At 40.7% G+C, this 13,059-nt stretch overlaps 1 protein-coding gene across 1 annotated transcript; it reads left to right on the top strand.

The window, feature by feature from the left end:
- The first annotated feature begins 8,895 nt into the window (after positions 1 to 8,895).
- On the top strand, positions 8,896 to 13,059 carry tnnc1a (troponin C type 1a (slow)). The gene is made up of 6 exons (XM_028583108.1): positions 8,896 to 8,978; positions 10,373 to 10,403; positions 10,595 to 10,741; positions 11,421 to 11,535; positions 12,022 to 12,158; positions 12,356 to 13,059. Exons 1-6 carry the CDS (start codon positions 8,955 to 8,957, stop codon positions 12,385 to 12,387), a joined length of 486 nt encoding a protein of 161 aa, XP_028438909.1. The 5' UTR covers positions 8,896 to 8,954; the 3' UTR covers positions 12,388 to 13,059.

Genomic DNA, 13,059 nt, shown 5'->3' with positions numbered 1-13,059 from the left:
GTCCCGGGCAGCTGCCCACTTCGCCCGTGCCAAAATCCGCTACCGATCATTATAGCATTCAAAATTAATTCCAGGACTGTTTATAATTTTGAGGTGAAATACAAAGAGAGAAAAGCAGAGGGTCAAGAACAGATCCCTGAGGTACTCCATATTTCACATTAGAAAATGTAGATATAGTATTACTTGTTACTTAAATGTTAATGACAGTCTCTTTGTATATGAGGTCCTACCTCAGGGGATGTCTGACCCTTTGGGCTCTGAGCCTCTGTCCAGGAGGCCCTTTCAGTAATCCATCCATGACCATGAGGATGCTAGAATTACATTGTAAGTTAAATGGAAAATCAAGTTGACTCATTACACAGCTAACGTTTAAATATACTGGTATATTTATTCCAGAATAGGAACATTGGGTTGTTGGTGGTGCATTTTGAAGCTGAACAAAAACAAACATAAAAAATAGGAAGAATAGCCTATACGTGTGAGCAAATTAGCATTATTTCTTTTTTGCAGGGAATAAGTGTTTTTACTGGGTCTTCATGTATGATTATTAAGACTACTATTTAGTTTGGACCTGTCCAAAAAGAGACAAAAATAAAACTAGAAAATGAATAACATAAATATAAACGAAATACATGGCAAGTAATGTTAAAGACATGATCATTGACGCAACACAGCAACACGAGTAGATTACCTCCATCACGAATTGTTGACACTGGTTATAAGGTGCACTATTGTACCTCTGGCCCATACTGGTGTATTGGTTTCTCACCAGAGACGCTGGCTGCTTATTTGTATATTTCACATAATAGAGTGCTCTAAGCTTTGAATACAAATTCCAAACCTGTTAGATTTATCACCCTCAGCCTCCACTATGGGAGACTTACCAGTCTTGCTTGTGTGCTCTGGCTGCTAGTTATATCTCACTTATTTCCTTCATGATCTTCATATCTTCAATGTCTCCCCATGGCAAAACTGTACAAAGTAAATCACGTTTTATTTAGAGAGCATTAGATTTACCACAGGCCTAGACCAGTGGTATACTGGAAAATTGATTTAAAGTTGCCCAATTAATCAGTGTGATGAGTGTTTTAGCACATGAGCAAATATTCCATTAAGGGCTTTTCCACTGGAGGCATTGCAGTTTCAGGATTTTTGGACATTTCTCAGCATCTATTTTCTCTTTGCTTAAAAACTTACTCATACTTACTTATAGCTTCCTTTCCCAGTTTTGCTTTTCCTTCCAACAGATCTATTTTTAAACTTCCTTCAAGTTCTCTGCTTCTTATGTGTAAAGAGCAACTTATTTTGATTAACAGGATTGTTAGTTCTTTTTTTGTCTCGTTGTGCATAACACTCTCCGTTAGGGCAGAAACATTTTGTTGTAGTACAAATGCATTAGCACTAAGAGGTGGAAACATTTAAGTATGCAGAATAAATGCAAGAACCCAAAGCACAAGACAGAGACGCATTCAAAAGCTTCAGTTGCACCAAAAACTGTCCTTTTGATTTCAAGTGTATTTTCTTTCTTGTAGTGACAGAGCAAAATTATGCTATTTAACCTTTTGCACTGCTTTGGGATAAAAAACATGGATTGCAATTTACTTAATGAGAGAAGCTGTGGAGGCACGTTAATGCACTGCTGTCACTGTCAGACATGACATGCATAACGACAAACCCAGAGGTTGTGATTGTGTGCCACATGTATGATGGTGTGTGTTGGTTTGTTTACATATATCCACTTCTAGAAATGGCAGATGAGCTTGTATAACGAGCCTAATGTATATGTGTATGCTTGTTGAGTGTTCCGTTAGAAACGTGAATGATCATTGCAGTGCATGAGCAGTGTGTGATGCACCACCTCCAATGTATCCATCTCTTAAAATGGGACAGATGCATGAGCAAGAGATGAAGTCACTTAATTTAGTTGTTGGCAATGGCATCAGAAAACGTTGACCTTTCGTTAGTTCCTTGAGGCCAACAAGTGAGTCACATGACAGCCGGATATTTACAGTGCCTCCTGTCACTGGCCTTGTCAAATCACAGCACACTTCACTGAAGCCCAGTAGGCCCAAGGCTGGACTTCAGCTACACAGACAGATGCAAAGGTGTTTTTTCCCCTCTTTTAGCCCGAGCGTATACCGCATCCTCGAATAACACGGAAGAAAACAAGTGCATTAGGGGACGTGTGTGTATGTTAGTGTTTGTGACCGTTTGTGTGAGTGTGTTTGCACATGAAAGCAGAAGAGAGAGAGTGAGAGTGAGAGTGAGACATACAAAAGGAGACACAGACTGTCTGCAGGACCAATGAATTCCATACCAATTTATGTTTTGAATGAGCCTCTGGAGGGCATTCATCCCCAGACAGTTCCATGAATTGTCTAACAAATAAAACTGTACTTCTGGACCCACATCTCATAGAGGGCAAAGTTGGAATCATCAAAAGACCCATCACAGTGGCTTTTTTTCATTAGCTGTTTGACTTGTGAGATGACCAAGCAATGCATGCTATAATAAAATTAGAAACGTATCAAGGTTCAAGGTATCAAGTCCACTACTCTTCATTACGTCAAATCTTTGTATAGACAGAAATTATGATCTGACATGCTGCACCAGACTGAACTAGTTTGCAGTTTTGCATCTTAGTCACCCCAAATGGCAGTATTAAAGTGACCAATAAACAGGGTAGCATTATTTTGAGTTCCTTTTTCTTTAGCAAAAATGTCCTTTTCTGACCAAATAAACAAAGCCAAATTAGAATTAATAATCTAATTTGATTGGGATGGGACACTTTCCTCTTTTGCATCTCTTTTTGCATTACACTGGAGTATTGTGACTATGAATCTCCCCTGGTGCAGCTTTAATTCTGACTGTTTAGGGCTCAGACAGTATCCCAGTTACAGAGCCATTTCAAAACATTTTCTCTTGGACACACCACACAGAGCACAGATCAGCACTGGCCAATAGCAAATACTAGGACAGAAATACAGTAGCCTTATCCCCTGCTTATGAGAACATGAGTACAGTCATGCTAGCTGCTCTGTGAGGCTGTACTCTACTTAGGTACAGCAATGCTTAGAGCTAAATGCGAGAGACAGCATGCTAACAAGCTCTCAATAAAAAACACTATCCTGCTAGTGGTGCTAGAGGAAAAGTCAGGGGGTCCTCAAAGTCAATAGGATTCATCCTCTGAAAACATGGATATTAGGTTAGGATATCTGTACTAAATTTCAATCCATTCAATGGTCGTCCAGACATTTAACTAAAAAACTAAAATGGCAACCTCATGGTGGTGCTAGAGGAAAAGTCAGAGGACCAAAGTAAGAGTAGCAATGGTTTGGTGTGGCCTAAAAACCCAAGATAAACTTTGTAAACATGCATTACACTTTATAATGCATTACCTGCATTTTTACATTTGTCAAAGCAAGTGGGCGCTATTGCCATGCTTTTTCTAATAGTGGATGTAGATGTACCAAATAAATGATGACTTTCATATATTTGAACGAATATCGTTTTTTATTTAATGTATTTAATGGCAAAGGGCAATTTACAATATCAATTTTGCAATTTATTGTATTGTATCTTATAAAAGCCAACATTTTCCATCACTGTTCTCCAAAATCTTAGTGCAGAAATGTGGTACTTTAACTTTGATTTAGCTCAGAAAGGCAACTGGCAAACTAAAGGTTGTGTGACGCGCTTTCTCTCCATGCACTCTCAATAGAGAAAACCTTTAAAATGTAGTAATGCTGAAGTCATACCGCTGTTCATTTTACTTAGGAATGTCTGAAACATTGTCAGAAACCCTGAGGGCCTGCAGATTCCATTTCAGATAGCTGCTATTTGAAGGGAGGAGGAGAAGGCAGAGATACTGACGAATCCAAAATGGGTGTGTGTGCATGCAGAGAGAATTCTTAGCAAGATATGCAACTCTTGCCATAGTCTACATTTATAAGGGGCTTGAAGATTTAAGTTATTGTATCAATGATATTTGCTTCATAGCCCCTGTGTTTTGTTGACCTTGCTTCCTCAGTGTTTGGGGTCTCACAGACCTATATGTCTATTTTCTTTGCCAAAAGGTCATTTACAGAGAGAAAGAAATGTACATTACACTATCCTACATAGTGATGTTACTTATATTTGGGGTTAATTAGAACCAATTAGATTATTAAAGATAAATGGCTTCTAATATTAAAAACAACTGTTACAAAACTGCAATAAAAGAAATCCAAAAGTACTTATTTAGCATTTGGTAGGATAGTGCTGTGTAAAAAACAATCAACACCAATCACAGATATATAGAGCATGTGGAAATCCATTGTAGTTGCATGTTTACAAAGCTTCTTAAAGACTTGTGAGACATCAGTTCAAAATCATGTTTATAGGCAGTTGCCGTATAATTAAGAAAAGTATGGCGGTGATAAAACAATCTTAAATAATGTTTTTTTTTTAGCTGTTTAAGAAGGTCTTAGCTCTCCAGGAGCCAAACAGAACATGAGGGTTAACTCTACTCCAGTTGCTACATGAGATAATTAACCCCATGTTATGGTGCTATGGCGCTAAGCTCTGGACCATAGACTGTATAATATTAATACAGTCTATTCTCTGGACGCAGCGAGCGTGGCTCTGCAAAACGGTCTCGGGAAGGAACTTGTTTTGGTGGAACATTTGCACACTGCAAAAGAAACGCCACATACAATATTAAATGAAGTTAACTGTTCACACAATACAGTAACGTGAGCTATTTAAATAAGCTGGATACATGGTTATATGTAATTTGCTCTTAGCAGTGTGCCGGCGTGTGCATTTTGTCCATAGCAAATCCCCCCCAAAAGATCCCAAAATGTCCCAGTTAGAGAGTTAATGCCGTAATTCTTTGTAAATCTTTACAATCATTCCCCGAAAGAACCAAGCAGGCCTGTCTTCTTGCACGATCCAAATTTTCTTCAAAACTGGCCATTTTCAGCATGTAACGTTAGCTTGCCAGCTCAGAGGTTCTGGTGTTGTTCCTTGACGCGACCGGAGTTAAAAAGTAAACGTAAACACAAAGAAAGGAGAAGGACCTTCCGACGGTGCCGGAACTATCCGGAAAATGAACCGTCATCGATCCAGACAATTTAATATGAAAAAAACATTGTAGACATGCCTAGAATAAACGTTAGCAGTAACTAGCAGAGTATTCATTACTGAGCCAAAATAGAAGAACATTTTTCTACAGGCATTTTTCTTGTTTCACTTGACAAAATGACTATTTATTTATTTATTTCAACATTGCCACTGAAAAGCATGTTTGATGATAAATCTCAAGACAAAAATCACTACTGCTCCTTTTGCTGCCACATAGAAGAAATTCATTTTCTCTCTTGCTTGAAGGGAACTTCCTTCACCATATATCTTAGAGGAAATCTTTTCTGGGTGTCTCACACTATTATAGAGGTTGGAGGGGGGGGTGGGGTGGGGGTTTGGGTAGAAAGAGTGGTAGAGGCGACTTGGTGGTCCAGTGGACTGGAAAACGCTGCCCCTTGGCAGCGTGGCTCTATCAGCGCTGGAGCTAATGTGGCCACTGGCTCATTAGAGCTCTGATGTAAGGAACACTGCGTAGCGCCAAGTGCCTCAGCGCAAAGAGTTTCAGAAAGAAACCACTGAACGCAGTGAAGCAAAGTAAAGACTACCCTCTCCCTCGTCTTTAAAGATACATCCCTCAATTTGGGTTAGACATTGTCACTGATCAGAGATTGGGCTTCTCTGAGAAAGCGCTCACTGAACAGGCAGAGATTCTTTCATGGTGAAAAATACTGTGTATCATTCAGTCACATGCAGAGCATTCACAGCCTACCACAACAGGAGCTGCTGACAGGTTGGTCATCAATGAAAGGAGGCAGAGAGAGAGAGAGAGAGAGAGAGAGAGAGAGAGAGAGAGAGAGAGAGAGAGAGAGAGAGAGAGAGAGAGAGAGAGAGAGAGAAAGAAAGAGAAAGAGGCTGACATGCTCAGCTCCCCTCCTCCCTTCAGCAATCAAGGAGGTGAGGACACAGAGGGGAGGAGGAGGAGGAGAGAGCATAGGGCCTATGCTTCAAGCTCAGCTGCACATCAACCTAATCATTATATCACACAAATATTTAAATTGACATGATGTATGCTGTGTATAGTAGTACATCTTCACAAATGTAGTCCAGCTGATTCAGTAGCTACTGTCAGCATGAGATGTTACGCCTCAGACATTTTGACATATTGCACACTTGGAATCTATAATGTTTTCTGCAGGAAAAGATTTTGGTTGATGAAGGAAATACAGCTTTTCAAATAACAAGGCAGTCAGATAACTATTATGATGTTTAGTCGGACTCACAAGCACAATGTGCATGCTTGTGAAACTTCAAAACATTTCACGTAACCTGGTTTGATGCAAGTATAACAGAATTGAATGCAGTGCATTCCAGTATTCAGCCTGAGACATGAAACGTAATCATTTGGACTTGTGGATTTAGTTAATTTGCATGAATGGTTCTGGAGCACAACATAACCATTGTTAACCCTAATTGTGACCCCCATATGTGTATGCAATTTTGATGTGAGCATGTGTGCGTATACCTGGCAAAGAATAAAAAATTATACAGTCACTCTGAGGACAAAATGTGGTGGCAGGGAGGCAGAGAGGGAGGTGGAGGGGGAAAATAGCCCCGCTCATCTCCTCTCATTTTCTGCCCGCTTCTACCCAGCAGAGTTTCTATGGCAACCCCTCAAAAAGCGGTGCGCGGTGAATTGTGGATTTGAGATGCGCTGTCTGATTGCGCTGTGTGGAGGAGATGGCTGGCTCTTTCGTCAGCCTTCCTCTGTAAGAGGAAATTGGTGGAGAGCTCCAATGAAACAACACTCCATATGCTTTATTTGGTGTGTGTGCCAGTCTTTGGTACTGCAGCATGTGTGTGTGGGGGTGTGCATGTGTGTGCACGCTCATGGAAGCTTTACGTTAGAAACTAGTGCCCCCTGCAGAGCTGCTCGTCACTCTTGGCACCTACCAGACTGCACTCAGCTCTCCAAATGAAACTGTCTGGCTGACCATGTAGACTCATCAGTATGCTTTGGGTTTCTGCTGAAAGAGCCGATGCCACTGATGACGATTCATTTCTGCTCTGAATTCCAATAGCAATGAACGTAGTGTGTGTTTTGATTAAGAAATCTTGACAGAAAAACACACATCAAAAACCAGCACAAAATCTCATTTTGCCTCATGCGAGGCTCACACGTTGCATGTGACTGATGTGCACTGATGTGAGGTCTTTGTCAGGAGATCTGTGTGTGTATCTGTGTAAGAGTAGGACATGTATGTTGTTCAGTGTGAGCTCTCTCTCTCTGCTTCTCTGAGTGGCTGTATGATGCTTGTAAGCTGTGCCAGTCCCCATTAGCATCTCATTATGAACCAGCATGATCACTTGTCACTTAGACTGCCTGCCACAGCATGTTCTGTGTGTGTGTGTGTGTGTGTGTGTGTGTGTGTGTGTGTGTGTGTGTGTGGTCAAGTGATTGAAATTGCCTTGTTTCAAAAGAACATGAAAGAAAATGCTGCAAAGTCTTGCACTATATACAATTCAATTTAAAAGCATCTGCAAGTATTTGGTTTGTTTGACCCAGATTTCTCACCTACCCCACTGTTGATAAATTGGATATCCGGAGGCAGGCTTGTGCAACAAATTCATTTAGTCGATACATAGTGAACAGCACCCTCTGCTGACTATATCTGTGCTGCACATGAAAGCTAAATTAAAATCCTCATGAATTGCCAGAACTGTCTTATTCATAGGCTAAATCTATTGTGTATGATTAAGGTCATTTAGCATGTAATGTAAATAAATGCAGGTATATTTGTGCAGTTAAATATATGGAAACAATTATATTTTTTCATGTAAAGATTTTGTTCACCCAAATGACAAAGACTCATTTTTTTTTTTTACTTGACTCTAGTGGTAACTTTGGTTTTATTTGCCCTGTTTGCCCTGACATTTCTGTCTTCACCCCAATACAATCGAGGAATAAAATGGAATTTAGTTTCTGGTTCTCACATCACTGAAACTTCACATTTTTACACAAACAGTGTTGCAGTTACTCTGGATAATCCACAGATCACACAGTCAACTGAGACTACTTCTTCAGTAGAAAAATAGTTCTATAGGTCTATTAACATTAAAACTGCTATCTATTTAGGTGTCCCAGGTCCAGGCCTTGGTGTTGAGCACCAGTATGGCTTACCAGGAGCCTTAAATGGAATGGAACCTTCATTAATGTTATTACTTACCCTTGTGCTTTTCCTTCTACAAGTCACAATGTCTGCCATAATATAAGTCTATATTGCACATACCTACCTGTATGATGAGCTCTTTGACTTTCTGAACCATGCCCTCACATGCACCTTCCTCTGCTCTGACTCCACAGATCTGCCCTCCTTTTCTATCCTCCCTTCATGGTCTGCTGGCTGTAGCCTGCGTCAATCCCATCCTGGCCTCATACCTCCTCTACCACCCCTGCCCTACAGACACACACACACACACACACACACACACACACACACACACAACCTCCTGAGCCCTCCGCGTCTCTGGTCCAGGTCTAGAGGAATGTTGAGTGTCTCTATAGCCCCCTCCCTGGAGATTAGGCCTACACCATGCCCCCCTCACTTCATTCCATTCCCAAGTATGCCCCCTAAAAGCTGCCGCATTTTTATCTGAGCCCAGTGATTGTGATAGATTGGCCAAATGACACACATACACAAACACACATTGATGGACACACGGGTAGGCACAAACAGAGGGGAGGCTGGTCTGCCCGGGGAAGGACCAGACAGAGACAGGCTCCAGCTATAAAACCCTCCCAGGATGGGGCCAGTGTCCTGCTCTGAGCTGGACAGTACCTCCTTCCTCTGTGCCAGGACGCCACCAGGACAGGCAGCAGACGAGCCTCCAACATGAACGACATCTACAAGGCAGCGGTACGTCCTCTCACAACTCATACAGCTGAAAGTGCGCAGTTGGCTTCCTCTGATGATGTGATTTTAGTTTGTTGGATGCTAACCAAAAATCTGTGTGTGAACTAAATCTGGTATGAGAGTGATGTTGTTTTGGATCACAAACCCTAATCCCTAACATTTATTATTAGCTTGTGACATATGATCAGTGATTTATAATGTAAGAATGCACTTTAAGTGGCTGTTGTATGGAATATTCTGGCTGTTGTATGGAATATTCTGGCTGTTGTATGGAATATTCTGGCACTTTTGTTGTATGAAAAAGTCCCCCAGCAGTTTTTTTCATCTGACATTACTTGAATGGTTGACAAATCCCTGTTGATCACCTCCATCACCAGCTTATGTCAACAGAGCCTTGACACCATATAGGTCTCTAGACGTTCTCCTACTTCAGCCCTATCAGAGCTGATAGGATCCACTCAGGAGGTCACTGACAGGACGGGTCCCTGGTTCGCATTGTGCTGCTTCATTCATGACTTGAAATGGAACAGTCCCCCTTCACATGGCTAATTTGGGCCAGTTGCTCAGACGCTTTTGCGTCCGTAGTTCTCTGGTGCCAGAGAAGGGCTTCAGGTTTAGATACCCCTCTCCCCCCCCCCCCCCGGCTGAATTCCAGCATTATCTGTGAGCCTGAAAGCTGTGTGGCTGTCTTTTCATCTCCGCCCGTATGGTCAGCCGGCTGTCCCATCCACTCACATCCCAAATGAGCAGTGCAGCTGAGACAGTAAAAACACACGGGAATGTACATTACATATGTTTGTTTAGATGGAGTTTTTCATATGTCATCACAAGAGGTGTGTGTTTATATGAGTGCGTCTTCGTGTGTGTTCAATTTATAATGGACGGCAGATATTAACTCTTACATAAGCAGCTGTCTCCCTCTCTCATTCGTGGTAGCTTTTCCAGGATTACTGTTCCATTGTTGGGCCAGATCCACAGCTATGCTAATTTAAAGCACTGTGTATCGTGTCCTTTATCTGTGGTTCCTGATCCTGTCTGTTTATTTTTAACTCCTCCTCTTACAGGCTCTCACATATGATGTATAGGTTCTGTGTTTTGTCAAGGATGCCCCAGTGTGTGGGACCAAAGTATTACCTTTGTTGACTGAAAAGTTATCAATACAGATAGAGATAATGTAGTCCAGAGGTGGTATCTTGAGATTTCTTACTCGATTTCCATCAGTGAAACACTTCTTATGGTTTTTTTAAGAATTTGTACGAAATGCATAATGATGTAAGAGTAACATAAAAATGTACATTAACTCAGGCTGTACCGAAGACACAGATTTCCCAAAAAGGTACATATAGTACAATCAAGTAACCCAATCATTAATTATTATAACTTTTTACTTCTTGCAGGTTGAGCAGCTGACAGAAGAACAGAAAAATGGTGCGTGAATTACATAGTCTTTCAGACTGTACACATGTAATAAGTCTCTTTAAGCATGCATAAAAAAATGTGAATTAATTATTATAATCTACACACCATGTTGCAAGGTTGTTGCAAACGTGTGGCTCACCATGTCCAGGTCCTTCACATTTGTTGTTGATATAGAGTTGTTTCACTGTGTGGTTTTGCAGAGTTCAAGGCCGCCTTTGACATCTTTGTACAAGATGCAGAAGATGGCTGCATCAGCACCAAGGAGCTGGGGAAGGTGATGAGGATGTTAGGCCAGAACCCCACACCAGAGGAGCTGCAGGAGATGATTGATGAGGTGGATGAAGACGGTAAATCAAAACGCCGCTGTGCCACTGGTTGATTGTCGTTGACCTCTTCCTCTCCACGGCCCAGCTGGCAGGTTCATCATTGCACAATCATGTGGTGCAGACAAATGCAGTTCAATCCCCTCTGGACTTAATGTCAAATGATAGTCAGGGGTCTTACATACAACAAGATATGTCAGGCTGAAATAAAGGGAAATGCGTATCAGATGATGCACAAGTCATCTTGAATTTTCCATTTGATGTAATAATGAAACATAAAAAAATAGCATCATGGATCTGTATGATAGCGCTTCAATGTATATGTCATGTTGTCAAATAGTGTAATTTACAGTAGGCCACATAAGTTGACATTTTAAGGCCCAATCTGTAATTTTTGATTATTACAGGTATATTTGGTATTACAAAAATTTTGACTAAATGATAAAACAGTTTGTTAGCAAATCATAAATATGTATAACTTATAATTAGGTACTCTCTTGTGTCTTTGTATTAAAAGACCATTCAGTCAATTTATGATTCATTGCAGGTTCCAATACTGTGTTTTGATTTCTATTTCTATTGGTACACTATGTTCATAGATTGGGCCTTTAAGCAGAACATTGGAGTTCTGGTGGTTAGATAATATAAAAGTATATCCAGTGTGGGTTGTAAGGATGTAATGAAGTGTATTGTATATGTGCAGGGAGTGGGACAGTGGACTTTGACGAGTTCTTGGTCATGATGGTAAGGTGCATGAAGGACGACAGCAAAGGGAAGTCAGAGGAAGAACTGGCAGAGCTGTTTCGCATGTTTGACAAGTGAGTTTGATGTTTAAACCATGTTGCGAGGTTGTCTCATTGAATTATAAGAATCAAGTTAGCAATTCACAAAACACATACTTTAAACTCAATGTCGGACTTGACAAAATCTACAATAGGAGAGTGCTATCATCTAAAAATCACCAGACAAGTCATCAAATTCTTCATAGTGGGTTTCCAGCAAAGTATGCTCCCCATGTGCACGTATGTGTACTGACAAAATGCCAAGTAGCTCTGCTGAGTACAGCATGTAATCTGCTCCATAATCCTTTTTGACAGCACAGAATATTTCAAACACCCACTCCATGTAAGCCAGACACCTCGTCAAGCATCAAAGAACAAACACAATGATGGTTCCCAAACACTTGAATGCAAGATATGATCAGTCACATGTCACACACAAACACACCACCTCCTTCACCACCATCTGTGAGGCTTAACTTAGGTTTTGTTATGTGCATTAATATATGTTACTCCTCTGTGTAGGAACGCAGATGGTTACATTGACCTGGACGAGCTGAAAATGATGCTGGAATCTACAGGAGAGGCAATTACTGAGGACGACATTGAGGAGCTGATGAAAGACGGGGACAAGAACAACGACGGCAAAATTGACTACGATGGTGAGGAGTTTGAAATGTATTAAAGTGATAGAAGAGACAGGGTGAAACGGTTATGTAGATCAAATGCTCTCATTTTCTATGATCTATCATTAGTCATCCATTCCAACAAAATACACACTAAATAAGACATTAACTTGATAAAGGCTTGTTTTAGGCTCAGAAGCTATTTGCTAACTATGTCTTTGTTAATTCTACAGAGTTTTTGGAGTTCATGAAAGGAGTGGAGTAATCTTGAGCAAGAGAAGATCCAGAGTGTTATTTTTGTATTTCTCTGTGACTCCACGGTCATCTGTGGAAAACTGGAAGCTCAATTGGATGCCGCTGATAGAAACAATGGAACGACTTTGCAAGATTCAGTCGAATACTGTAGCTGAATGTTTCTGTATTTTTCTACCATCTCTTGCATCGTTGTAAATACAGTTTGTAACTACTTTTGGAGCCCATGTATACAGAATTTGTGTAAATGTATCCAAATTACTTGTATTTTCTATAGAGGCCAAATAGTGTACCAGTTTAGCTGCTCGAAATATCAACTTTGTGTTTGTTTCTGACTAAATCTTAACATTAAAGTGCCACAGCCAGTTTACAAATCATCTTACTGAGAGGCTGATGTTGTTTAGCTGGGCAGAAAATGTATGTGTGCACAAAGCAGAACATATCCATGACTCAACATAGTTTTACACCAGGCTCTGGTAGAATAATCATACTTTTAGAGCAATGTACTGGATCTTGTTTGTATACTGTACTGCGTTCTGATGTACACATTGTATACATTACTGTATGTTTTAGATACCCTTAGGACTTCTTATCCCCCTCTCATGCCCCTGGAACTCCTGCATATTTCTACACGAAAAGTCAGTTTGGAAAGTGCGACCATGTAATAAACAAGATGCATTTGTCA

Source organism: Perca flavescens, chromosome 7 (genome assembly GCF_004354835.1).
Source record: "Perca flavescens isolate YP-PL-M2 chromosome 7, PFLA_1.0, whole genome shotgun sequence".
Taxonomy (NCBI): domain Eukaryota; kingdom Metazoa; phylum Chordata; class Actinopteri; order Perciformes; family Percidae; genus Perca; species Perca flavescens.
The sequence above is the reverse complement of the archived record's forward strand: the minus strand, read 5'-3'. Positions and strand labels throughout refer to the sequence as shown.

Excerpts from the sequence above, each read along its gene's own strand:
- tnnc1a (XM_028583108.1), top strand. The coding sequence starts at position 8,955 with ATGAACGACATCTACAAGGCAGCG. Across the intron at positions 10,742-11,420 it reads TGATGAGGTGGATGAAGACG|GGAGTGGGACAGTGGACTTT; the intron begins GTAAATCAAAAC and ends GTATATGTGCAG. Across the intron at positions 11,536-12,021 it reads CTGTTTCGCATGTTTGACAA|GAACGCAGATGGTTACATTG; the intron begins GTGAGTTTGATG and ends TCCTCTGTGTAG.